This window comes from Poecile atricapillus, chromosome 22, assembly GCF_030490865.1.
Source record: "Poecile atricapillus isolate bPoeAtr1 chromosome 22, bPoeAtr1.hap1, whole genome shotgun sequence".
In the NCBI taxonomy this organism is placed as follows: Eukaryota; Metazoa; Chordata; class Aves; order Passeriformes; family Paridae; genus Poecile; species Poecile atricapillus.
This window is the reverse complement of record NC_081270.1, coordinates 7,310,513-7,337,771: the sequence shown is the minus strand read 5'-3', so window position 1 is coordinate 7,337,771 and position 27,259 is coordinate 7,310,513. Positions and strand designations below refer to the sequence as shown.

At 52.3% G+C, this 27,259-nt stretch overlaps 1 protein-coding gene across 1 annotated transcript in view; it reads left to right on the top strand.

Annotated features, from left to right (window-relative positions):
- Nucleotides 1-22,487, top strand: part of IGSF21 (immunoglobin superfamily member 21) — a 36,909-nt gene extending 14,422 nt beyond the window's left edge. Inside the window, exons 2-10 of the mRNA XM_058855163.1 lie at nt 7,780-7,892; nt 13,010-13,131; nt 15,447-15,565; nt 16,496-16,611; nt 17,698-18,145; nt 20,183-20,268; nt 21,037-21,229; nt 21,325-21,363; nt 22,278-22,487. Of these exons, the coding sequence (XP_058711146.1) occupies nt 7,780-7,892; nt 13,010-13,131; nt 15,447-15,565; nt 16,496-16,611; nt 17,698-18,145; nt 20,183-20,268; nt 21,037-21,229; nt 21,325-21,363; nt 22,278-22,351 (1,310 nt within the window). The 3' untranslated portion in view covers nt 22,352-22,487. The remainder of the gene's footprint in view (nt 1-7,779; nt 7,893-13,009; nt 13,132-15,446; nt 15,566-16,495; nt 16,612-17,697; nt 18,146-20,182; nt 20,269-21,036; nt 21,230-21,324; nt 21,364-22,277) is intronic.
- The last annotated feature ends 4,772 nt before the right edge of the window (nt 22,488-27,259 follow it).

Sequence of the window (27,259 nt, the reverse complement as noted above, 5' to 3'; positions counted from 1 at the left end):
AGTTGATTTAAGGAGTTTTGGGATTGGGAGGGGTTTCCCAAGTCTTGGAAGGGTCTTGGATGCTTCTTTGTGTGTTTTCATGGAGAGGGATTCTCTTCCAGGGGTTTCATTTTTGGGGGTGTTGGAATTTTGTCCCAAACAGAAGATAATTCCCATCCATCCCAGGGAAATACTTCCCAAATCCGACTGATCCTGGTTTTCCGAAGGATGTCGCTTCCCTCCAACCCTGTTTTTCCTGTGTCCATCCCGAAATCCTGAGTTTTCCAGCAACCCTGGTTTTGTTCCAGCTATCCCAGGGACGTACATCCCAAATCCAACCGATCCTGATTTTCCGGCGGCAGTCGCTTCCCTCCAACCCTGTTTTTCCTGCTTCCATCCCGAAATCCTGACTTTTCCAGCATCCCTGGCTGCTGAAAAAGTGCTGGAAATTCCAGCCACTTGGACCCACCGTGGAATTACTTCTCAGAGAATCCAGGAAATCCCCGGATTTTCAGGATGAGGGGGTCCCCTGAACATCCAAACAACGATTCCAAGGCCGTTCCGGGAGTTTGTAGCAGGGCCTGGGCTCCCTCCAGCCAGAGCCGTCACGGTTTTCCCTCCCAACATCCATCTTTTTCCTGGAACGCCGCGTTCCCTGTGGATTTGTGCCGGAGATGTCGAACAAGCGCGAAATCGACGGCGAGCCAGGAACGGGCTCCCTCATCCTGTGCTCCAATGAGCCGGAACGGCTCCGAGGAACTTGGAAAAAGCCGGATGAAGATGTTGGAGGATTTATTCCAGCCCGTGCTGGAGCCACGGAGCCGATTCCGACAGCTCAATCCCACCCGGATTTGTTTGTCCGGAGGCGTGAGGCGAAGGTGGAAAACGCTGGAGTTTCCCTGGGATTTATTGGGCACGGAGAGAGCTGGACCCAAATCCTTGTGGGAAGGAAACTGGACAGGGAAAGAGGATGGAAATTGGAATTGGGGAGATGGAAGCAGCGGGTGGCTCCCAAATCCCAAATTTCCCGTGGCCTTTCCACTCCCAAAGCGCCAAAACTCTCCCTTTCCATCTGAAATCCTTTCTCGTGCTGAGGTGATGAAAATCCCGTGGAGCCGGAATGTTTGGGACGTTTTTAGCCCGGCGGGATCCGTTTGGATCTCGTTCCTCATTTCTCTGCCGCTTCCGGAGCCGCTGGAATCTGGGAGCTGGAAAGAGCCGATCCCACCCCTCCGGAAGGTCAGAGTGACTCAGGAGCTCATCCTGAGGAGAAAACTGGCCGAAAAATGGATTTTTCCTGAAGATCTACCAGCATCAATCCTCAGGAAGCCCTCGGGTGGTGTTGGGGATGCTTCCCATGGGGATTTTGGGATGTCTTGGGATATCTTTTCTTTGGGATATTTGCTTTAGGAGGAATCTGGGATTTAAGGGGAAAAAGGGAAGCTAGACAGTGGGTAAAAATTCCATCTCGACTGTATTTAGGAATCTTTGGAAGGTGGTTTTGGGGTTGATTTTATCCATGTTTTATAAAAATCAGGAATCATGGAATGGGTTGGATCAGATAAATCCCATCCCATTCCCTGCCACGGACAGGAACACCTCCCATTATCCCAACCTGCTCCAAGCCCCACCAGACCTTGGACGCTTCCAGGGATGGAGCAGCCTCAGCTTCTCCGGGCCGAATGAATCCATAAAATTCCATCCTTCCGTAATTCCCACCTGCTTTGCCCAGGGAATGCGGCCCCGGCATGACGCGCTTCCCTCACTTCATCTTCATTTAAAAGGGGCTGAGAGGCCAAATCCAAGCCAAGGATCGATCCCAAGGATCGATCCCAAGGATTGATCCCAAGGATCGATCCCAAGGATCGATCCCAACCATTGATTCCCATCACAAAGAGCTAAGGAGGCTCGGGAAGCATCCACGGGATCCGGCAGGGAACGCATCCCATGAATCAGAGAAAAACGGACCCAAAGTGTGGCCTGGACCTCCCCCTGCTCATTCCATACATTTTTCCCCCCAATCCCTAAAATCTGAGGAGCTGGTTTGGTCCAGCAGCCGCCCCTCAGGAACAATTCCAGATCCAGCTGCGGAATCGTTCCCTCCCACTTATGGAAATGAGGGAGGGAAGCGGCGCCTAATGAGATGTTTGTGAGGGAAGAGGAATTTTAATTACCGGCTCTTAATTGTCTGCTCGGCCCGTTAATATCCCATTTTCCGGGATTAATGCCATTTGCTCCCTGCCAGCCGGGCTCCTCCTCAACCCGGGGGTGACGCCAACTTTCCCGGGTTTATTTTAGGGAACGCCGCCCTTTTCCCAAAATCCGGGATGACTTTTGGGAAGGCGCTGGAGGGGTTGGGGAGGTTTAACCCCTCTGGCACTGAGCTGGTGGATTTTTGGGAAGCAAAGCTGAATATCCAAGGAAAACTCAGCACAAGGCTCCTCCGATCCATTTTTCCTGCTTCCCAAAGGCCCATTTTCCTTGGAAGCACGGTCCTGACTCCGGCTGTCACATCCCATTCCCTGGCTGCCGTTAAAGCCGTGCCAAACGCTTAGTCCCGCTTAAATAAAAAATCAAACCCCAGCGCAGCTTTCCAGGAGGAAAAGCTCCGGATTCAGCAAAATTCCGCCGCTCTGGATGGGGCCAGCCGGGAATTCTTCACCCTCGGAGCCTTCCCGGGTTAACAAGGAGAGGCAGCGTCATATTCCGACTGTAAATTGTCCTGGAATGCCATAAATAAGGCATGGCCGGAGCCGGGAAGGGAGCAGGAAGGAATTTGCTGCGTTCCCAGGAACAACTGGAGCTGCTGAATTTTTCATGGACAAGATGTCGCAAAGCGCCGCCGGTCGGGGCGCGTTGGCTTCTCCCGGATCCGGAGGCGCCGTCCCTGGAATCTGCAGGAGCGCTCCTGGATTTTTCCAGGGGGGTTTGAACCCCTTTAGATCCCATCTCAAGGGGCAAAACATCTGCTCGCCTTAAATCCTGGGAATTGCGGGGTATCCGCCGGTTCAGGGAGTGCTGGGGTCTGATTTCCTCTTCCCTCCCGGTTTTCCCATCCCATCCCAGCCCTGGCTTGGAAAAGGGAGGTGGAGGGATGGGAGGGAATTATGGATAAGCCTCGTTAATCACTGGCTAATTAAAATGAGGAGGTGTTTGTGTTGTCACCGGCTCCTTGAGGATGGGCTGGGGATATTCCAGAGGGGGATGGAGCCGCTGGATCCCAAGAATCCGCTCCTCCGGCTCCATCCCGAGCTCCTGTTCTGCTCGGATCTGCTGCCGCTTCCAAGGACCATCCCTAAAAGGATGAGGATGGGATTTTGGGGACATGGAAAGGGGGAAAATCCATCCTCAGCTGAGGCTGCCCCGCCCTTGTCCAAGCTTGGAGAAACCTGGGATAAAGGGAGGAGCTCCTGCCCATGGAACGGGATGAGCGTGAAGGTCCCTTCCAATCCACTTCCAGAATTCCATCGGTTTGGAGCCGGATTTTTGGGAAGCACTGGGAGATGAGAAATCCGGGAATGAGAGCACTGGAGGATCTCTGTGAAGAAATCCAGGATTTCCCTTTTGGAAGGAATTTTTTCCTTCTGGAAGGAATCCAAAGGGGAAGATGTGGAAGGGGCTCCCTGCGGTGCTGGGATTTCTTGGCTCCATCACTCCAAGGCTTTTCCTTGGGACATTCCCACCCATTTAATTCCCAGGAATCCTTGAGGGATTCCGGCCTCTTGTGCTTCATCCCTGGCCATTCCCATGGAGTGTCCGGCTGCATTTGTGGGCAGAGATCCCCAGGGAATGCCGGAAAGGGCTGGAAACGGGATTTTTGTCCAGCATCCCACACTTCCAGGGCCGGAGCAATTCCTGCCTCATCCCTGGGAGCTCTTTTGTGATTGGAAGCGCTGAGCTCATCCCGATGTTCTCCTTTATGGACGCACAACTCCCGATTTCAAAGGACATTTCCTTTATCCCTCCCTCCCCCCTCTCCTCCCCCCGCTTCCCTTTTCCCTTTTTTTTTAATCCCCCTCGAACCGGACGGCGCCAGAATTCCCAGCGATTGCCAGCAAAAATATCCTCTCCTCCCCAGGGTTGCCGTCTAATCAGAGGGATGAATTTCCAGAGGGCTGAATCCGATCCGGGGGAGGCCTTCCCGGCTTTCTCCGGAAAAAAATCTCGGATTGAAAAGAGCAAAGGGGAAGCGGAGCGAGGCTGAGAAGAGAACGCTGATAAAAGGGATGACAGAAATTTGGGATGGGCTTCTCCTTCGGAGCCCTTTCGGGAGAGCTCTTCCCGCCCAGCCGTTCCCGTCACCGCCGCTTTGTTCTCCTCGGTCAATCCCGAAAAAAAAAAAAACCCAGGGAGCCGAGGGAGGCTTGGGAGCGGCGCTGACACCTCGCAGTTGTTCCCTGTCGGGAAGCGAAGGGAAGGGGAGGATGAGGGATGGGATTCGCGCGTCAGCCGCGGCCGAGCAGCGGGGTCCGGGCGGCTCCATCTGGATTCCTGCTGGATTTTCCAGAGCCTGGCTTTGTTTTCCCGCTTTTCCCCCTCCCCTCCACGCATCCTTGGCCGGCTCCTGTGGGGACTCGGCATCTGTTTCCCTCTCTCTCTTCCCTCCTTGTTTTCCGCAACTTCTGGGTTGGTTTTGCTCTGGATTTGAGCAGGGGAAGCTCTTGGAACATTCGGATTTTCCCTTTCCCGTCCCTTCCAGGCCCAGCTGGGGCTCCGGCATTGGCTCTCCGTGGGATCCTCATCCCAGCAGTATAAATCCTGGAGCTCTGTCTTTTCCATGCAGGAAAAGCTCGGGAGCATCCCTGTGGTGTTTTTAGGGACCAAATATCGGGATTTAAAGCCCAGCCAAGCCAGAATTCCCAGGAATAGAGGCGGAAGCTGCTCCCAATGCCAGCTCCGAGTGGTTTTCCAGCACGTGGAGGGAGCAGCGAGGGGAAAAAATTCCCATTTTGGGGTTGGTTTTATTTTGGCCGCCCAAAAGATGGGATTGGAGAGAGATTTCCTTGGAAAAACGCTTGGATGGATGGGTTTGCTGCATGGGAGTGGCCGGGGCCACCCCAAACTCGGCTCTCTCGGAAATGAAAAATCCACCAAAAATCAGGGAATGGTTCAAACACCACCAAAAGCCTCGGCTGGACTGGGATGGGGATGGATCCCTTTGACAGGGAAGTGCACCGGGCTGGGAGGGAATAATGTGGGGAAAGGGATGGAAAACACCTGGAATTACTGCATTGGGAACTCCTGGATCCCACAGACAGGAGGGAAAATCCAATTCCCACCTCGGTTGGACTGGGATGGGGATTATTCCGTCCCCCACGGAAGCGCGCAGGTCTGGACGGGAATAACGCGGGGAAAGGGGCTGGAAAACATCTGGGAATTCCTCTCTCTGAACTCCTGGATCTCCACGGACAGGAGGGAAAATCCAGTCTTTGCTCTGGACAGGGATGGGGATGGTTCCGCTTCCCGTGGGAACTCAGGGTCTGGAAGGGAATAGCGTGGGGGAAAGGATGGAAAACACCTGGAATTGCTGCATCGGGAACTCCTGGATCCCACGGACCACAGTAAAAAACCCGATTCCCACTGCGGCTGGACTGGGATGGGGATGGATCCCTTTGACAGGGAAGTGCACCGGGCTGGGAGGGAATAATGTGGGGAAAGGGATGGAAAGCACCTGGAATTGCTGCATCGGGAACTCCTGGATCCCACAGACAGGAGGGAAAAACCGATTCCCACCTCGGTTGGACTGGGATGGGGATTATTCTGTCCCCCACGGAAGCGCGCAGGTCTGGACGGGAATAACACAGGAAAGGGGCTGGAAAACATCTGGGAATTCCTCTCCCTGAACTCCTGGATCTCCACAGACAGGAGGGAAAATCCAGTCTTTGCTCTGGACAGGGATGGGGATGGTTCCGCTTCCCGTGGGAACTCAGGGTCTGGAAGGGAATAATGTGGGGAAAGGGATGGAAAACACCCGGAATTGCTGCATCGGGAACTCCTGGATCCCACGGACCACAGTAAAAAACCCGATTCCCACTGCGGTTGGACTGGGATGGGGATGGATCCCTTTCACAGGGAAGTGCACCTGGCTGGGAGGGAATAATGTGGGGAAAAGGATGGAAAACACCTGGAATTACTGCATTGGGAACTCCTGGATCCCACAGACAGGAGGGAAAATCCAATCTTTGCTCCAGCTTTGCCCCGGCTCTCTTTAATCTGCCGTTGATCCGGGGGCAGGCGGGAGCCGCGATCCCAGCCGGAGGCTCCGAGGAAAGGCAGAGCTTTTCCGCAGGCACGGAATCTCCATCCCCATCTCCTTGGGGCGGATCCAAGGATTTGCTCATCCCCCCGCCGGTTTTCCCGTGCCTGTTGCTCATCCCAGCCTTCGGAAATGTCAAAAGCCGAGCGAGGGGAATCGGGGCAGACGGAGAGACCTCGGCTGCCCTTCCTCCCTCCCTCCCTCCTTCCTCCTCCTCCCGTTCCTGCCTTTTCCTTTGCCCCGAATCCAAGGGGCCCTCGCGCAGCCTTGGCAATCGCAGGGATTTAATCCCCGCTTTAGGAACAAAAATAAACCCTGGACGGGCAGGGAGAGGCCGGAAAGGCGCCGGCCCCACCGGGCAGGGAATGTTGGCCAGGATTTGGGTGAGGAAAACCAGGATTCCGGGCTGCAACATCAAAATCCCCTCACTCCAAGCATCATTTGGGGCTGAAAAGGGATTTAACCTACCCCCAGAAATTCCCAAAATGCCACTTTTTTTTCCCCCCGTATTTCCTTGTGCAGCGCTGTTCCCGCAGCCCCCCAAAAGCAGCGCAAAACGGGATTTTCCGGGTTTTTCTTCCCGGTGTTCAATATTCCAGGCCACGCTGCCCTGCTGCCGCAGCCGGCACGTGTTCCCGGAGCGTGTTCTCCCGCAGGTCGTGCCTGGGATTTATGGCACAAACACCTCCGAGTTGTTTTACAAGGAATGCTGAGCCTCGGATCACCGCCCGGGAGGCACAAAAAATATCCTGGGAATTCACCTTCTCCCCTCTCAGGGGGAAATCTCTGATTTCCAGCCCCGTTTCCAAAGCTGCTCCTGTTTCCCGGACTTTTTCCCGGCTGTTTTTCCGCCTGGTGTGAGGAGGGATTGAAAAACAAATTTAAAAAAAGGGAATTTGGAGTGGATGAGGAGTTTTTTTGTCCCGGTGTCAGACAGGGAAGGATGCCGAGAAAAGGCTGGGATTTGCCCGGCTCATCAATTCCCAACAGCGGCGGGAAAGGCAGGAATAAATAAACCAGGAATGCAATTCCCTGCCCTGCTGCCTGCTCCTGATTTCCCAACAAATCCAGGGAAAAGAGGGAGAAAAGGGATGGATGGATCTCCCCTGGCTCCCATTTTTCCCTCTGGCTCGAGGATGGGTTCGGAATCCGGCTGTGAGGAGCTGGAATCCCGGATGGGGATGGTTCATCCTCTGGGGAAGCTGTTGGAGCCATTCCCATGGGGAATGGAGAATTTGGGAAGTTTTCTGGAAGCAGAGGGCTGGGAATGGGGAGAGACAACGGAGCCCAAGGCAAAGCCAGCGGTTTGGGGGGAAGGACGGGAATTTTCAGCGGGATTTTGGGAATTCAGGAAGGATCTCCTTCAATCTGGACTTTTTGGGGATCGCTGGGGGCGGCCCAAATCCATCCCCGTGAGGGGACCCAGCAGGGCTTTCCCTGGCATTAATCCCTAAAATTCCTGGGAAACAGCGACTGAATTCCCGCTCCAAACTTCCCTGGAGCTCATCTCTCTTTTCCTGCCTTATTTTTCCCCACTTTTCCAGGTTATCTGACCGTCAGCATCGAGCCCCTGCCCCCGGTGGTGGTGGGAGACGCCGTGACCCTGAAATGCAACTTCAAAACCGACGGGAAAATGCGGGAGATCGTCTGGTACCGGGTGAGCTCCGACGCCTCGGGAATGGGAATGCGGAGCCTCAGGAACAGAAGGTCAAGGCTGGATGAGGCAGGAAAAGCAGACGGAGCTCCGGCTGATGGGAATATCAATTCCAGGGAGGAGGGAGGCGGAAAATGCGGCTGAGAGGGAGGCGGGATGGATTCGGGATGGTGGAGAGGGCTCCGGGTGGATTTTTCCGGGTGTTTTGGGGTGGCTGCCAGCTGGATTTAGGGATGGCTCGGCTGGGATGGGATTTGGAGGCTTGGCACAGCTCTGCCAAGAGCTCAGAGGGTGGGAAATGATGGGAAAAGGGGAGGAATCAGGAAAATTTGGGATATGCGGGATTTGGGGCTCTTCGTGTAGAGCTTTGGAAAAGAAAAACTTTCCCCGTTCCCAAAATCTTTGGGAATCTGGGGTGTTGAAAAAGAGGGAAGCTCCTGATTTTATTTGGGGATGGGGGAATTTGGAGGCCAGGTTTATTTGGGAAGGGGAATTTGGAGGCCAGGTTTATTTGGGAAGGGGAATTTGGAGGCCAGGTTTATTTGGGAAAGGAAGGATTTGGATGTTGCTTTTATTTGGGAAAGGGGAGCCTCATCCCATGGTTTCATTTGGGAAAGGGGGGATTTGGAGCCCGGTTTTATTTGGGAAAGGAAGGATTTGGAGGATGGAGCTGCCCCTGGATCATCGTTCCCAAGCCTTGATCCAGCCTCAGCTCCACCAATCCTGAGCTTTCTCCAGAGGAATTTGGGATAAGCTGCCAACCACAAACGGCTTTATCCAAGGAAACCTGAGGTTTTCCAGGGAAAACTCCTGGAGGAGGCAAAGACAGCCCTGGGTGGTGCCAGATGGAGCAGCTGGGAATATTTTTCCTTGGATTTCTCGTCCTGTCCTGAACAAGGAGCTTCCCTAATGCTCCCCTACATTCCCAGGTTTATAAACAGGGAAAGGATGGATACAAATCCGGCTGTTGGAATGTGCTGAGTGCACAGGAACATTTCCACGGAATCCGGGATGGATTTTCCTATCGTTATTCACGGATGGATCCCTAAATTCCGGACAGGGGATTCAGGCAGGGAATAGAACCCCAAACCTGCCCCGAACCCAAAATTCCAGCTTGGGATCGGCTTCGTCTCCCTCTTATTTTAGCCAGGAATTTTTTTTTTCTGCTGGTGCCGCCATCTCCAGCAGGTTTTCCCTTCCCTTTTCCACTCGGTAATATTGGATTAACCCAATTTCCCGGGAGCTGGGGCTGGATTTGCATAATCCCCCCTGCGAGGAGGGATGCGGGAGCGGCTGCCACTCCTGAGCCAACGATGCTCCGAGAAACCTCGGAGGGAAAGGGAAGGGCGGAAATATCCCAGCTTTTCTCTTTATCCCCAGAAATCTTCCCTTTCTCCCAGAGTTTTTTACCCCTCCTTCCCTCTTGCTCCTTTCCCAGGGAGCTTCCCGGGTTTGGGAAGTCGGGATTTTTGTGGAGCGCCTCAGGATTTGCCGAATTCCTGAATTTAAGGGTTTTTTTCCTGGTTTTTCTCCCTGTCTTGTCTCACTCCCGGATTTTTGCGGCTTCCCAAAGCTCCAGTGGCAGCTCCGGGGTGTTGGAGGTGATGGATGGATCCGCGAGAGCCGGGGCGGAGCCACTGGAGCTGCGGAGTTTGATTTATTCCGCTTGTAAATGGCGGGAATGTGGCTGGATTGGGGTCAGGCCGGGTTCCTCTTTCCCGGGATTTATTGGACAGGAAGCAGAGGAAGATCCGGGAGTTTGAGGGATCGGAGCTGCTCCAGGGGCAGGGAAAAGGGGAGAGAGGGGAAAAGTCAAGGGCGGCAGTTTGGTGGGGAATGGAGTTGGGAATAACCCACGGGATGGGGGTGGGTTATTGATCCAATAACCCACGGCATGGATCCATAACCTTTGGGGTAAATCCATAACCCCTGGGATGGATCCATAACCCTTGGAAAGGATCCATAATCCATGGGATGAATCCATAACCCCTGGGATGGATCCATAACCCACGGGATGGGGGTGGGTTATTGATCCAATAACCCACGGGATGGATCCATAACCCCTGGGGTAAATCCATAACCCCTGTGATGGATCCATAACCCACAGGATGGATCCCTAACCCTTGGAAAGGATCCATAATCCATGGGATGAATCCATAACCCCTGGGATGGATCCATAACCCACAGGATGGATCCCTAACCCACAGGATGGATCCATAACCCTTGGAAAGAATCCATAATCCATGGGATGAATCCATAACCCCTGGGATGGATCCATAACCCACGGGATGGGGTTATAAACCACGGTATGGATCCATAACCCTTGGAATGGATCCATAATCCATGGGACAGATCCCTAACACCTGGGATGGATCCATAACCCTTGGAATGGATCCATAACCCACAGGATGAATCCATAACCCCTGGGATGGATCCATAACCCACAGTATGGATCCATAACCCTTGGAATGGATCCATAATCCATGGGACAGATCCCTAACACCTGGGATGGATCCATAACCCACAGGATGGATCCATAACCCTTGGAATGGATCCATAACCCACAGGATGAATCCATAACCCACGGGATGAATCCATAACCCTTGGGATGGATCCATAACTCTTGGAATTGATCCATAACCCCTGGGATGGATCCATAACCCCTGGGATGGATCCATAACCCTTAGGATGAATCCATAACCCATGGGATGGATCCATAACCCACGGGACAGATCCCTAACCCCTGGGATGGATCCCTAACTCCCGGGTGGGTGATCCCATCGGGATCCGTGCGCTCCGAGGCCAAGCGGCCTCATCCCAGGGGTGAAACCCCACGGAGAAACCCCAGACTGCAGCCGCAGCCGCAATTCCAGCAATTCCCCTGGATCCCCCCAGGACAGGGACAACCCTTTCCTCCCAGCGGGAAACCCCCGAGCTGCCGGAACGCCGCCAATTCCAGCATTCCCGGGATGAGCAAAGGGAATTTTTTTTCCCGGAATAAACAGGAACACATCCCAGGAGTGGAGGCGTTAATTAACATCCAACAATCCCAACACCTCCGGAAGGTGCGATGTTCCCGGGAACAGGTGCGAACGCGGATCCGAGCCTGGAGAGCTCCCAAAGAACCCTCGGCAGGAGAGGGGGGGTGGCGGAATCCGCTTGGAATGAGGCCGGGAACAGCCGGGAGCTGCTCCGCAATTCCCGGGAGCTTTCCACGATAATGAGTTTTCCCGGTTGATTCTCCAGGGAACGGGGAGGAAAAAAGCTGGAATTTTCCAGGATGAGGAGTTTTTCCCCATTGGTTGTGACTCTGCGGGGAATGGGCAGGAAAAGGTGAAACCAGGAGTTTTCCAGGATAATGAGGTTTTTCCAGGGAATGAACAGGAGAAACCTAAATCTGGAATATTCCAGGATAACGAGCTCTTCCCGGTGGTTCTGACGAGGACACTGTGCCCCCCTCCCAAACACCCGGAGCGCTCCAGGGAATTTTCCCTCTTTCCAGAGCAATTTCCATTTGCTTGGAGAAAGGGAACCCATTGATCCATCCTCGGGACACGGAGCTTGGATTGGATCCCAATTCCAACCCCTTCATCCCGCATCCATCACTTCCCAACGATTTTGGATCCTTTGGGCATCCTGACGGGAGGCTCCGGAGCTTTTAATGGATTTTGGGGAACAGCAAAAGTTCATTTGAAGGGATTTTGGGATTCCAAAAATCCAAGCAGGCGGGAGCTCCCTCTGGAATGGCCGAGTTTTGTCAGGAATAGGATTTTTCCTGGGCTTTATGAATAATTCAGGAAGCGGCGCCTGGAATGTGCTCCTGTGTCCCTTCTCCCAAAATTCCTGGATGTGGAGACATCCCCTGGGACAGGAACCATGGGAAGCTGCTCAGTTATCCTCCTTTTTTGATTCCCAGCAGGAAGCATTGGGTTGCAAATCCCTACGGAGCTTCTTTTCCCAAAAAATTCCCCCGGGCATGGATAAAAGGCTGGAATTAGGGCTGATTTGGGATGGAGGAGGGATCCAAATCCAAAGAAAAACAAGGAAAAACCCTTGGAAACTTCCCTGGAAACTTCCCGAGGCCAGAGATTTACAACTCTCACCATTTATCCCGCTTTTCTTTATCCCACATCCCTGCCGGGGTGGAATTTCTTTCCCATAAAAGCCTCAGACTGGGATAATAAATTGGAAGAGATTTTTTAGTGACCGATTTTTTTTTCCCCCCTCCTTTTCCGTCATAAAAAAGCAGGAAAAGGGGAAATCAGGAATAACAGCGGGATTTTAGCCAAGTGTTGGGTGGGGATTTGGGCGTTTGTCCTCAGGAAATTCTGAATTTGAGGATTAAATCCCAAAATATTCTGCTGCTGGTCCTGGTTTCTTTTAAAAAATGGGAATTTTCACTCTCTTCTGGGAGCCAGTTTAGCCCCAAAATTCCCATTTTCCGCCTTATTTTTCCCCTAAAACTCCTCCTCAAAACAGGGAAGATCAATCCAGAGATGCTGGGAGGCACAGGGAATAAACAAGTCCTAGAAAAAGCCACTTTGCATTTTAAAACAACAATTCCCAGCTAGAAAATGGAAAAACAGGATGGAAAATGTGGATTTCACCTCAGCAGGGGCATCATAAATCCAGAAATTCTGAGCTGAAAGATGCTGGGATTCTGTGGATAAACATGGAAACCATGAGATAATAAAAATTTTTAAATTAAAAAAAAATAAAAATAAAATTGTAATGGAAGTATTTAAATGCACCATGTTAAGATATTAAATGCATTTAATATTTAATAATTAAATTGTATTCTTATTAATTAATCGCATTAAATACATTAAAATGTATTTCATATTTAATCGAGATTAAAATTCCAGCAACTTTATTCAAACCCAAATAAATACCCAAATACCAAAAGTAAAAATGGTACTAAAATGCCAAACAGATAGATCCAGATCGAAATAACTAAAAATATTAAATATGTAATTTTAAATATTTAATTTTAATATTAAAATTTAATCAAATCTATTCAAATTTCCATTTATTCAAATCCTCCCAATAAAAACCCTTTGAAATATTCCAAAACGGGCTCAAAATTCCCAAATTTGGGACACTGGGATTGCTTCCCGCAGGTCACTGACGGCGGCACCATCAAGCAGAAGATCTTCACCTTCGATGCCATGTTTTCCACCAACTTTTCCCAGATGGAAAACTACCGGAAGCGGGAAGACCTCGTTTACCAATCCACCGTGCGGTGAGTCCTTTTTTCCCTATTAATGCAAATTTTTAGGAATTTTTTTCCCCTATTTTCGGCCCCATTGAAAAGATTCCAGCAGAACCCGCCTCTATCCAAGGGGTTTTCCCGTTTTCCTGATGATTCTCAGGGAAAAGGTGGGAAAAATTGGGATTTTTGGAGGTGGGAATGGGGAGAAAAGTCCGAAGCTTGGGAAAATCGGGAGAAACAGATCCATATTTATTTATAAAACAGGCACGGGAGCATCTCCTTGCTTTTATTCCAAGTGGGAATCACTTCCAGAATTCCAGGTTTATTCCTTCCGTTCTGCCTCTATTTATTCCCTCTTTTTTTGGGGAATCTTTGCCGTGGTTCGGGCACAGCTGGAGATTTATCCCGGGAGGAGCCGTCCCTATCAGCGTTATCCCGATCTTTTTTCAGCGTTATCCTGGTCCTTATCAGCGTTATCCCGATCTTTTTTCAGTGTTATCCTGGTCCTTATCAGCGATATCCCAGTCCTTGGTCCTTACCGGCATTATCCCGGTTTCTTATCAGCATTATCCCGGTTCCTTATCAGCGTTATCCCAATTCCTTATCAGCTTTATCCCAGTCCTTGGTCCTTATCAGCGTTTTCCAAGTGGAGCTGGTGTTATCAGCGTTATCTCGATCCTTATCAGGGTTATCCAAATTCCTTATCAGTGTTTTCCCAATTCCTTATCAGCGTTTTCCCAATTCCTTATCAGTGTTTTCCCAATTCCCTATCAGCGTTATCCCAATTCCTTATCAGCGTATTCCCAATTCCTTATCAGCGTTATTCCAGTCCTTGGTCCTTATCAGTATTTTCCAAGTGGACCCGGCGTTATCAGCATTTTCCCGTTTCCTTATCAGTGTTATCCCAATTCCTTATCAGTGTTATCCCAGTTCCTTATCAACGTTATCCAAATTCCTTATCAGCATTATCCCAATTCCTTATCAGTGTTATCCCAATTCCTTATCAGCGTTTTCCTAATTCCTTATCTGTGTTTTCCCAATTCCTTATCAGTGTCATCCCAATTCTTTATCAGCGTTTTCATAATTCCTTATCAGTGTTTTCCCAATTCCTTATCAGCGTTATCCCAATTCCTTATCAGCGTTATCCCAGTTCCTTATCAGCGTTATCCCAGTTCCTTATTAGCATTATCCCAATTCCTTATCAGTTTTCCTGGTTCCTTATCAGCATTTTCCCAATTCCTTATCAGTGTTTTCCCAATTCCTTATCAACGTTATCTTAATTACTTATCAGAATTATCCCAGTCTTTATCAGCGTTATCCCAGTTCCTTATCAGCGTTACCCCAGTTCCTTATCAGCATTTTCCCAATTTTTTATCAGCGTTATCCCGGTCCTTATCAGCGTTTTCCCTCTTCACTGGGAATTTGGGATTTGCTCCTTTTCTCCCCATTTTTGCTGTGCTGGGGCGGCCCGGCAGGGTCAGTGCCGAGGCTTTCCAAGGTTTTCCAAGGTTTTCCAAGGTTTTCAAAGGTTTTCCAAGGTTTTCCAAGGTTTTCCAAGGTTTTCCAAGGTTTTCCAAGGTTTTCCATTGGCTCTCCATGGGTGGGTGAATTCCATGGCCATGGATTTGCGCTCCCATCCGCGTCTCCTTCCAAGAACAAAATTCCTTCCCCTCGGAGGAGCCGGGAATTCCGGCTGCTAAAGCATTCCCGAGCTCCTCCCGCAGCTTTTGGAATTATTAAGATTTTATTGATCCTTGTCTGGGTGAAGAATCCCGCGGTCACCTGAGGAGCTTCTGCTCTTCCCGGGGAATGTGGGGAGCCAAATTCCCTGGCTTCAATCCCATCAACCTCTCCACGGGCTGGAGCCAACTCGGGAATTCCCTCCCTGGAAATTCCCGTTGGATTGAGCTTTGTGGCCAGTAAGGGTCAGGGAATGTCTTTGGATCTCCTGGGACTGGGGTGGAGAAAGAAAAATTAAAAAAAAAAAAAAAAGGAAATAAAAAAAATGAGAGAAAAGCTAAAAACAGAAAGGAAAAAAAAAAAAAGGAAAATAGGGGAAAATTGTGGAAAAAGAAAAAAATTATTAAAAAGGCAAAAAATGGAGAAAAAAGGCAAAAAATGGAGGGGGGGAAAGCCAAAAAATGGAAAAGCCAAAAAAAAGCTAAAAAAAATTAAGAGAAAAGCCAAGAAATGCAAAGAGAAAAGCAAAAAAAAAAAAAAAAAAATTCTAAAAATCCCTCAAAAATGTTCAAAAGCACCAAAAAGCCTGGAAAAGCCCCAAATCCATCGGTTTACTGAGCATAAAAAGGGATGGGGATGGGGTGAGCGCTGTCCCTCCTCCGCAGCCTTCCCGAGGTCCGGATTTCGGACAACGGTCCCTACGAGTGCCACGTGGGGATCTACGACCGAGCCACGCGGGAGAAGGTGGTGCTGGCCTCCGGGAACGTCTTCCTCAACGTGATGGGTGAGCGCCGGATCGGGATCCGGGGAAAACCACGGCGGGGTCCCGGGGAGCGGGAACAGCAGGGATTGGGATATTGGGATATTGGGATATTGGGATATTGGGATATTGGGATATTGGGATATTGGGATTGGGATTGGGATATTGGGATATTGGGATATTGGGATATTGGGATATTGGGATATTGGGATATTGGGATATTGGGATATTGGGATATTGGGATATTGGGATATTGGGATTGGGATATTGGGATATTGGGATATTGGGATATTGGGATATTGGGATATTGGGATATTGGGATTGGGATTGGTGTGGCATCCTCAGGGGTAGGAATGGGATGGGGATGGGGATACGGGCTGGGGATACGGGATGGGGATATGGGATGGGGATGGGGATATGGGATGGGGATGGGGATATGGGATGGGGATATGGGATGGGGATGAGGACAAGGACAGGGATGAGGGTGAGGATGGTGTGGGGAAAGGGATGAGGATGCGCATGGATTTGATGATGGGGATGGGGACATGGATAGGGACTGGGACAGGGATAGGAGTTGGGATAGGAAGGAAAACAGGGAATGGGATGAACATGGGGAAGAGGATGGCCATGGGAATGGGTGCGGGGATTGGGATGGGGAGAGGGAGGAGGAGGAGGAGGAGGAGGAGGAGGAGGAGGAGGAGGAGGAGGAGGAGGAGGAGGATGCCCACGGGGATGAATTTGGGGATGGGCAAAGGATGGGCATGAGGACAGGACAAGGACAGGGACAGGAATTAGGGCAGGGAATGGATTGAAGGTGGAGACAGGGATGGGAGCAAAGATGGGCATGGGAACAAGGATGAGGATGGAGATGAGGGTGAGGATGAAGATGAAGGATGAGGATGGGATGGGGGTTGTTGAGGACTCCATGCTGACCTCCCAGCTCTGCCCTCCCAGCTCCTCCAACGTCCATCTCGGTGCTGGCCGCGGACACCCCGGCACCCTTCAGCCGCTACCAGGCGCAGAACTTCACCCTGGTGTGCGTGGTGTCCGGCGGGAAACCCGCGCCGCTGGTGAGCTCCCGGCGGGATCACCCTTCCCTCTGACACACGGAATAACCAAACCCCATCCTCTGTAAAACCGACACATGGAATAACCAAACCCCATCCTCCGTAAAACTGACACATGGAATAACCAAACCCCATCCTCCATAAAACCGACACAGGGAATAACCAAACCCCATCCTCCGTAAAACCGACACATGGAATAACCAAACCCCATCCTCCATAAAACCGACACCTGGAATAACCAAACCCCATCCTCCATAAAACTGACACATGGAATAACCAAACCCCATCCTCCGTAAAACCGACACAGGGAATAACCAAACCCCATCTTCCGTAAAACCGACACAGGGAACAACCAAACCCCATCCTCTGTAAAACCGACACACGGAATAACCAAACCCCATCCTCTGTAAAACCGACACAGGGAATAACCAAACCCCATCCTCTGTAAAACCGACACACGGAACATCCAAACCCCATCCTCTGTAAAACCGACACATGGAATAACCAAACCCCATCCTCTGTAAAACCGACACATGGAATAACCAAACCCCATCCTCTGTAAAACCGACACACGGAACATCCAAACCCCATCCTCCATAAAACTGACACAGGGAACAACCAAACCCCATCCTCCATAAAACTGAAACACGGAATAACCAAACCCCATCCTCCATAAAACCCACCTGTTACCGCTGGAGATGAATAGATCACACGCACACAGCTCGAGGTGTGGTGAAAAGAAGAGAGAGTTTATTTTTCCTCCCAGGATTTATAGGTTTCTGACCATGGCCAGGGATTGGATGGTCAGGATAACACTTTCTCACTGCACTGGCCATGAGAGATGCCCATCCCAAGAGGTGGAACAGAAAGAATGTACACATATCTATGTTTACAGTTACTGTCCTGGGAAAGTCCTTACAAAACCACGTCAGGAAGCTCAAAAGCTGAGTTTTCAGGGCGACACCCACCAGCTCCATGTGCTGCTCCCCAAATCCCATCTCCCCACGGAGAGACGGCGGGAGGGAATTCCATCCAAAGGGAGGCTGGGGACGCCCCCACAGCACTCACCATCCCCTTTGTCCCCTCCAGGTGTACTTCAAGCGGGACGGGGAGCCCATCGAGGCCACCCCGCTGCCGGAGCCGCCGGCCGGCGCCAGCAGCTGGGCCCCCCGCAACCTCCTGCACCGCGACCTGGACGACACCAAGCTGCCGAAATCCCTGGCGGCCGACGGCGAGCCGGGAATGGGAAACCCCTTCCCCACGGCGGATCCCCCGCGGGGGCTGGCGGCCGAGCGGGATTCGGTGACGGAGAGCATTCCCGAGACGGTGGTGAGCCGGGAATTCCCGCGCTGGGTGCACATGGCGGAGCCCATCTATTACTTCCGGCACACGCACGCGCCCGTCAGCGACGGCACCGTCGAGGCCCGCGCCACCCTCACGTGGACCCTCAACCCCCAAATCGACAACGAGGCTCTGTTCAGCTGCGAGGTCAAGCACCCGGCGCTCTCCATGCCCATGCAGTCCGAGGTCACACTCGGTAAGACGATGGATTTGGGGCTTTTCCCGGCTTTTTGGTGCTTTTGAACATTTTTGAGGGATTTTTAGAATTTTTTTTTTTTTTTTTTCTCTTTGCATTTCTTGGCTTTTCTCTTGATTTTTCAGCTTTTTTTTCTCCATTTTTGGCTTTTTCCCCCTCAATTTTTTGCCTTTTTTCTCCATTTTTTGCCTTTTTTCTCCATTTTTTACCTTTTCTCTTCATTTTTCGCCTTTTTAATATTTTTTTCTTTTTCCACAATTTTTCCCTGTTCTCCTTTTTTTTTCCCCTTTCTGTTTTTAGCTTTTATCTCAATTTTTTTTTATTTTCTTCCTTTTTTTTTTTATTTTTCTTTCTCCACCCCAGTCCCAGGAGATCCAAAGACATCCCCTGACCCTTACTGGCCGCCACAAAGCTCAATCCAACGGGAATTGCCAGGGAGGGAATTCCCGAGTTGGCTCCAGCCCGTGGAGCTGTGAGAGGTTGATGGGATTGAAGCCAGGGAATTTGGCTCCCCACATTCCCCGGGAAGAGCAGAAGCTCCTCAGGTGACCGCGGGATCCATGGATCCTTCACCATCTCCTGCCGAGGGCTCCCCTCCCCTCTCCTGGCTCCCGCTGGAAGAGGCTGAGCTCTCCACGGGGTTTTCCAGCCTCAGGACATCCCTCTGGAAATGCTCCCGGGCCAGGTGGAGCAGCCTGGGCTTTGCTCCCGGCCAAGTGGAGCAGTTGGCTCCTCACCATCTCCTGGAGAGCTTCTCCTTGGCTTCCCGACATCTTCACATTTCATCTCTTCCCCAGCATCCAAACCCTGTGGAAATCCTGCACTTCCCCCCTTCCTGGAGCTCTTCGGGTTTAGATCCAAGACCTCCTGGCTTTGCTGCTCTCGCCCAGGAGGTCCAAGACCTGGATTGGCAAAGCTCAGCCCACATTGTCGCCTGTCCCCAAATCCAGGGATTTCATCATCCCTGGAAGGAGCTCCTTGGGTGCCCATCCACTCCCGGATTTTGGGCGCCATCCCAGCAGATCCCCGTTAAGCCCTTCCCTACATCCTCAGTAGAAACACACGCTATAAAGAGATATAAAATATCCATTTCCCAATAAAAGAGAAGATATTCCCGATAAAAACCGCGTTGAACCCAACACCAACCCAAAAGCTGCCTGCTGTCCTCAACCAGGGCGCGGTGGGATCATCTTCAGCGCTTCCCACCCGGTCCTGCTCCAGAGGGGCACATCCCGCATGGAAAGGACCGTGAGATGTCCAGGCAGAGCATCCCAGAGCAGGAATTCCATTCCAAGGGCTTCCAGTGTCCTCCACCAGAGCCTTCTGGTGGCTCTTTGTCCCTCCATGTTCTGCTGGGGTCATGTCCAGGTCCATTTTTGTCCCATCCGGGAAAAAGCTTGGATGGACAAAGGTGACCCAGCCAAAGCACATTTCCCCTCCTCCTTCCATGAAAGTCCAGGAAGTTCCTGGGATGTCCTGTCCCACTTCTGGTCCATCAGGGACATCCACACAACGCAGGAGCAGATCCTGTGTGGTGTCCCTCCATAAGGATGGAGGAGAATCCCCAGTCTGGAAAAGGGATTCCCGATTTTTTCCGCGCTGTCCGTAGGATTTTGTGCCAGCCGGGCTTTGGGGTTGTCTCCTGTGCTAACAGCACCTGAGAGAGGCTCACCAAAGACCACATTTTTTGGGAATGCTCCTCTGAGGTGTCCATCTCTGTGTCTTCAAACCAACCTGATCCTCCTTGGCCATTTTTTCCGAGCGGAGATGGTCTTGGCTGGGAAATAACTCCTTCCCATCAATCCATCCCATCCCAGCCATCCATCAGCCTCACGCTTTTCCCGCTCTCCAGCCTGGGGGGTCCTTCCCACCGTGTCCATCCATCATTCCGCTCTCACTCAGCCCGGCCATCAATCACGGAGCCGTCGCCCCTGGCCGGGATCATCCATCAAAGCCTCGTTAACCCCTCCAAGGGCAGCCCCGGTGCCGGGAATGCGGCGTGGCGCTGACGGCTCTTCCCATCCCCTTCCCCTGCAGTTGCTCCCAAGGGTCCGAAGATCACCATGACCCCGACGAGGGCGCGCGTGGGGGACACCGTGCGGATCCTGGTGCAGGGATTCCAGGTCAGCATTCCCGCGGCTGCCGAGGACAACGGACAGATCCAGGGATTTATGGGCTTGGTGTGGTGGCATCACAGTCCCTACGTTGGGATGGGTTGGCTGGAGCTGTGGCTGTTCCATCCTGGAAGTGTCCAAGGACAGGCTGGGAGGGGCTTGGAGAGCTCTGGGATAGAGGGAGGAGTCGCTGCCCGTAGCAGGGGATGGGGATGGGCTTAAAGGTCCCTTCTACCCCAAACTCAAACCTAAACCCAGGCTCAGACCCAGACCATATTCAAAGCTAAATCCAAACCCAAACTCAAATCCAGACTCAGACCCACACCCCAACCCAGACCCAAACTCAGGTTCAGATTTGTTACCAAACCCAAACCAAAACTGAAACCTGAACCCAAAGCCAGACCCAAAGCCAGACTTGGGCCTAAACTCAAGCTCAGACTCTCAAACCTAAACCCAAACTCAAACCCAAACCCAAAAGCAGACCCAAACCCAAACCCATTCCCAAACCCAAACTCAAACCCAAACCCATTCCCAAACCCAAACTCAGACCCAAACCCAAACTCAGACCCAAACTCAAACTCAGACCCAAACCCAAACTCAGACCCAAACCCATTCCCAAACCCAAACTCACACTCAAACCCAAAAGGAGACCCAAACCCAGACCCAAACCCAAATCTAAACCCAAACCAAAACCCAACCCCAAACCAAAACCCAACCCCAAGCCGGATTTGATGATCTCCAGGTTTCCTCATCCCCGCTCCCCTCTCACCCCCGCAGAACGAGGTGTTCCCAGAGCCGCTGTTCACCTGGACGCGGGTGGGGAGCCGGCTCCTGGACGGCAGCGCCGAGCACGACGGGAAGGAGCTGGTTCTGGAGCGGGTCCCGGCCGAGCTCAACGGCTCCATGTACCGCTGCACCGCCCAGAACCCGCTGGGCTCCACCGACACCCACACGCGCCTCATCGTCTTCGGTACGGCCCCAGCGCGGCCTCGCCCTGCCCCCTGAGGGTCCTCACCGGGCTCCTCCCCACCTAAAATTGCCTCTCTGCTCTTTGTTTCCCGTTAGAAAACCCGAATATTCCCAGAGGACCAGAGGACTCCAACGGTGAGCGGTGCTGGTGGCGCTGGGATTTCCATGGAAGTGCTCGGGAAGGACAGGGTGGGGCTGAGAGTGGGCCACCTCTCCTTGTCTTACTCCAAACCCTCACCCATCTCTCCTTGCCTCATTCCAAACCCCTGTCCATCTCTCCTTTCCCTATTCCCAGCCCTTTCCCATCTCCTTTCCCATTCCCAGCCCTTTCCCATCTCCTTTCCCATTCCCAGCCCTTTCCCATCTCCTTGCCTCATTCCCAGCCCTTTCCCGTCTCCTTTCCCCATTCCCAGCCCTTTCCCGTCTCCTTTCCCCATTCCCAGCCCTTTCCCATCTCCTTGCCTCATTCCAAACCCTTGTCCATATCTCCTTGCCTCATTCCCAGCCCTTTTCCATCTCCTTGCCTCATTCCCAGCCCTTTTCCATCTCTTTTCCCATTCCCAGCCCTTTCCCATCTCCTTTTCCCATTCCCAGCCCTTTCCCATCCCTTTCCCATCTCTCCTTTTCCCATTCCCAGCCCTTTCCCATCCCTTTCCCATCTCTCCTTTTCCCATTCCCAGCCCTTTCCCATCTCCTTTCCTCATTCCCAGCCCTTTCCCATCTCCTTTCCCCATTCCCAGCCCTTTCCCATCTCCTTGCCCCATTCCCAGCCCTTTCCCATCTCCTTGCCCCATTCCCAGCCCTTTCCCATCTCCTTTTCCCATTCCCAGCCCTTTCCCATCTCCTTTTCCCATTCCCAGCCCTCTCTGGTGTCCTCAGGAATATCCTCTCACCAAAAGGGGCCCTGCAGACCCTCCCACCCCATCCCTCATCTCCCCCCGACCCCACCGGGGGAAGTTTGGGGAGGGATTGATGCCCCCGTCCTGCTCTGAACCCAAACACCGGGACACATCTCCATGAGCTCCTGATCCCTTTTCCCTCCTCTCCAGGTTCGCTTCCCGGCCACCGCGGCTTCAGACTGGTTTTGGCGCTCACCCTGACAGTGATCCTGGAGCTCACGTGAAGCTTCACCACCTCTTCCTCCTCCTCCTCCTCCTCCTCCTCCGTCCGGCTCCTCTCGGCATTCCCGCCTCCATCCATCCCACTCTTTTTTTTTTTTCTATACTCTCGACAGTCTCGGTCTCTTTCCGTGTCTTGGCTTCCTCAGATGATTGAATTAAAGGGAAAAAGGAAAACCTCTTCTGGGAGAAGGTCGTAATTCGTGTTTTACCCATTCCCAGCACCGTGGTGGACTCCCCAGCTCCATTCTGGGGTTCCCAGCTCCGTCTCAGGGTTCCCAGGTCCATTTTGGGGTTCCCAGCTCCTTTCTGGTGTTTCCAGTTGTATCTCAGGGTTCCCAGCTCCATCTCGATGTTCCCAGCTCCATCTCAGGGTTCCCAGCTTTGTCTCGGGGTTCCCAGCTCCATCTCGATGTTCCCAGCTCCATTCTGGGGTTCCCAGTTGTGTCTCGGGATTCCCAGCTCTGTCTCAGGGTTCCCAGGTCCATTTTGGGGTTCCCAGCTCCTTTCTGGGGTTTCCAGTTGTGTCTCGGGGTTCCCAGCTCCATCTCAGGGTTCCCAGGTCCATTTTGGGGTTCCCAGCTCCATCTCAGGGTTCCCAGGTCCATTTTGGGATTCCCAGCTCTGTCTCAGGGTTCCCAGGTCCATTTTGGGGTTCCCAGCTCCATTTTGGGGTTCCCAGCTCCATCTCGAGGTTCCCAGCTCCATCTCGATGTTCCCAGCTCCATTCTGGAGTTTCCAGTTGTGTCTCGGGGTTCCCAGCTCTGTCTCAGGGTTCCCAGCTCCATTTTGGGGTTCCCAGCTCTGTCTCAGGGTTCCCAGTTCCTTCCTGGGGGTTCCCAGTTGTGCCTTGGGGTTCTCAGCTCCATCTCAGGGTTCCCAGCTCCTTCTTGGGAATCCCAGCAACATCTTGATGTTGTCAGATCTCTCTTAGAATTCCCAGCTCCATCTTGGAATTCCCAGCTTCATCTTGGGGTTCCCAGCTCCATCTCGGGGTTCCCAACCCCATCTCAGGGTTCCCAGCTCCATCTTGGAATTCCCAGTTCCATCTCAGGGTTCCAAATTCAATCTTGGGGTTCCCAGCTCCATCTCGGGGTTCCCAGTTTTGTCTCGAGGTTCCCAGTTCCCTCTTGGAATTCCCAGTTCCATCTCGGGGTTCCCAGCTCCATCTCAGGGTTCCAAATTCCATCTCGGGGTTCCAAATTCCATCTCGGGGTTCCCAACCCCATCTCGGAGTTCCCAGCTCCGTCCTGGGGGCTTTGCCAGCTCTTGGAAAGGGAGGAGCAGGAGGATTTGAGCATTCAAGCACCAAACTTCCCCTGGAAAAACCCAAGTGCAGCATTCCCACCTCCCCGAGACCCTCCAGGCCTCGTCTCCGCGGGTGGAGGACCCTGGAGCATCCCGAGGACCCCGACAGTCGTGGATCACTGGGTTTATCCGGCGGGATTCCGGAGTCGGGGAGCTGAGGAATGACAAGTGACAGGCGGCTCCCGACCCCAAATGTCAGCGCTCACACTTGAGCGGGCAGCGGGCCCCGCTGTCCCCATGGAAACGGGATGGATCCGGCCATTCCCAGGATCCCCCATCCCGGGATCCTGGAAAAATCCAAATGGGTTTTTTTTTGCCTCCATCCTGGATCTCCAGGCTGGTTGTGGAGCATCCGGCGGTGGGATGTCCCGGAGGGGAAAGGATCCCGAGGATGGGATGATGCCAAGTGTGAAAAATGGGGGGAAATGGGGTTAAAATAGAGGAAAATGGCATTTAAATAGTGAAAAATGGGGGGAAATGGGGTTAAAATAGAAGAAAATGGTATTTAAATAGTGAAAAAGGGGGGGAAATGGGGTTAAAATAGAGGAAAATGGCATTTAAATAGTGAAAAATGGGGGGAAATGGGGTTAAAATAGGGAAAAATGGGGAAAACCAGGAAAAATGTGGGGAAACGGGGTTAAAACAGGGATAAACGGGGAAAACTGGGTTAAAATGGAAAAAACGGGAGTAAAATAGGGAAAAACTGAGGAAATGGGGTTGAAATAAGGGTAAATGGGGGAGAAAAGGGGTTAAAATAGGGATAAACGGGGAAAACTGGGTTAAAATGGAGAAAAACGGGAGTAAAATAGGGAAAAATGGGGAGAAACGGGGTCAAAATAAGGGAAACCACACGAAAACAGCAGTAAAATAGCGAGAAATGGGAAAAAACTGGGAGGAATGGGAGTAAAATAGGGAAAAAGGGGGGGAAAGGTAAAAATGGTGAGAAATTGGGAAAACGGGGAAAATGATTAATTATCATTAAGCGGATTCCAGCCCTTCCCCGCTCCGGTGCGAACCTCGCTGCTTTCCCAGCCTCGGAGGAGCCGAGCGAAGCCACCAGAGCTCCTTCCCACCCAAAAATCCCGGAATTCCGTGGTTTGGATTGGGAGCGATGGGATGGGGACGGGCTGGGAGGATCAGCAGCTCCGCTTCCACCCCGAAAATATTCTGGTTTTTTGGTTTGTTTTTTTTGTTTAGAGGAAGCGCCGTTTCTTCAGGAATTCTCCCTGCCTCAGTTTCCCCGGATTCCCGTGGATTCCTCATGGATCGGAGCCGCTCCAGGGGCTTCATCCCGCCAGGATTTCTCGCCTGGAAAAAAAAAAAAAACCGAGCGTTTCCAGCCGCCGGAAGCTCCATTTAAATGCAAATGTGGAGGGTTTAGCCCAGAACTGTGGAAAATGAGGAGAATTCCCGGAGCTGTGGAAACCAGGAGCGATTCCAGCGGGCGGGATCCACCCCGGGCAGCTCCGGGATGTCCCCATCCCAAACCCACCCCAATTCGGGATGCTCCGGGAAAAAAAAAAACCAAAACCACCCTTGGAAAATCCCTTTTCTCAGGGATTGTGGCGTGGATGGATCAGCCAAAGGTTGGGGATCTTCCAGTCACAGAGTGAGGGGATTTGGGAGTTTCTCCTCATTTTTGGGGGGCAGAGTTGCTGCCCGATTTCCTGATTTCCTCCCAAAACCGGGGACGCAATTCCATCCCAGAATTCCAGAATGAATCCCGCCAAAAGGGAACCATCCACGCTGCTCTGGACTCTCCTTCACCTCCTGCCCCTTCCTCATCCTCTCCCTGCGGGAGGAGCGGGGTGAACCCCCCTTTTCCCCCCCTTTTTTCCCCACTTTCCCCCCATTTTCCGCTCCTTTTCCCCCTTTTTCCCCACATTCCCCCCTTTTTTCCCCCATTTCCCCCCATTTCCCCCCTTTTCCCCCCATTTTCCACCCCTTTTCCCCCTTTTTCCCCCCATTTTTCCCCTTTTCCCCCTCAATTTCCCCCCCTTTTCCCCCTCAATTTTCCCCCCATTTTCCCCCCTTTTCCCCTCCATTTTGCATCCCTTTTGCCCCTTTTTTCCACCCCTTTTACCCCATTTTCCCCTCTTTCCCCCCTTTTTCCCCCCTTTTCCCCCTTTCCCCCTCTGTTTTCCCCCATTTTCCCCTTTTTCCCCCTTTTCCCCTTCCATTTCCCCCCCCTTTCCCCCATTTTCCCCCTTTTCCCCCATTTCCCCCTTTTCTGCCCCTTCCCTCCCCATTTTCCACCCCTTTTCCCCCTCCATTTTTCCCCCTTTTCCCCTTTTCCCCCCCATTTTCCCCCATTTCCCCCTTTTCTCCCCCTTCCCCCCCCATTTTTCACCCCTTTTCCCCCGTTTTCCCCCATTTTCTCCCCCTTTTTCCCCCCATTTTCCCCCCCATTTTCCCCCTTTTATTCCTCCCCTTTTCCACTCCTTTTCCACCCCTTTTTCCCCCTTTCCCCCTCTGTTTTCCCCCATTTTCTCCCCCATTTTCCCCCCCTTTTCCCCCCTTTTTCCCCCCTTTTTTTCCCCCCCTTTTCCACTCCTTTCCCACCCTTTTTTCCCCTCTCCTCTCCCCCATTCCCGATCCCGCTGTCAGTGAATAATGCAGGAGGAGGCTGGCGGGGGAAGGAGAGGCTCAGGTTGTTCCATTATTGATGAGAGCTGACAGATCCGCTCCTGACAACCTTCCGAGGAGATCTGATTAGCTCTGGGAAAAAAATAAAAAATAAAAAATAAAAAATATAAAAATATATAAAAATAAAACTAAAACCACCGCAGCGCCTCGGCGAGGGGCTGACGGCAGCTCCCAAAGGAGCGGCGTTCTCGGTGTTCCCGAATTCCCGGGGAACTTGGGAAAAAGGTGTTTTTTTAGGGGATTTGGGAAAGGTAATTACGCTCAATTAGAGTCACAAGCTCCGAGACGTCAGCGCTCACCCCGCAGGCAGCGATAAACGGGGATTTTTCCAGAGGGATCCGTGGATTCTTTGGGATGGCAGGAGCAGGGAAGGCTCCAGCCCGGCAAGAAAATCAGCGGGAGCTTCGCTCGGTGCCTCCCCCGCCTTGCCATGAATAATTCATCCTCCTCCTCCTCCCCGGGATCTTTGGAGATCCAGGAAGAAATCCCGGAGAAGGCCCGGGAGGTCGCGGCTGCCAGACCCTTTCCCAATTAACCGATCCCAATTAACACGCGGCCCTGTTCCCTCAGCTCCGGCCCAGGCAGGAGAAATTCCCTTTTTCACAAGGTTTTTGGCCAAACCGAGGGGCCCAGGGATGGATTTTGGGGCTCTATCCTCAACAGGATGAGGGGAGAGGCTGGGTGGGCTTGGCTGGGGCTGCTTTGGATGCTCCAAAATCCGGATTTTAATGGGAAAATCTGAATCGCCCCAAACCCTTGCCCACACCAGGGGTCAATATCCCAAATCTCCGCCTGGAGCCGGTGCTGGATCCCGGCAGGGATGGGCACAGGGATCCCAGCCGTGCCCGGGGGCCTCATTCCCGTGCTCCCATCCCATCCTTTCCAGGGACACTCAAACCCCTTTGGGATCCTCCAGCTGGTTTTGGGGGAGCCATCCCCTCCCGCACGGGAATTCCCGG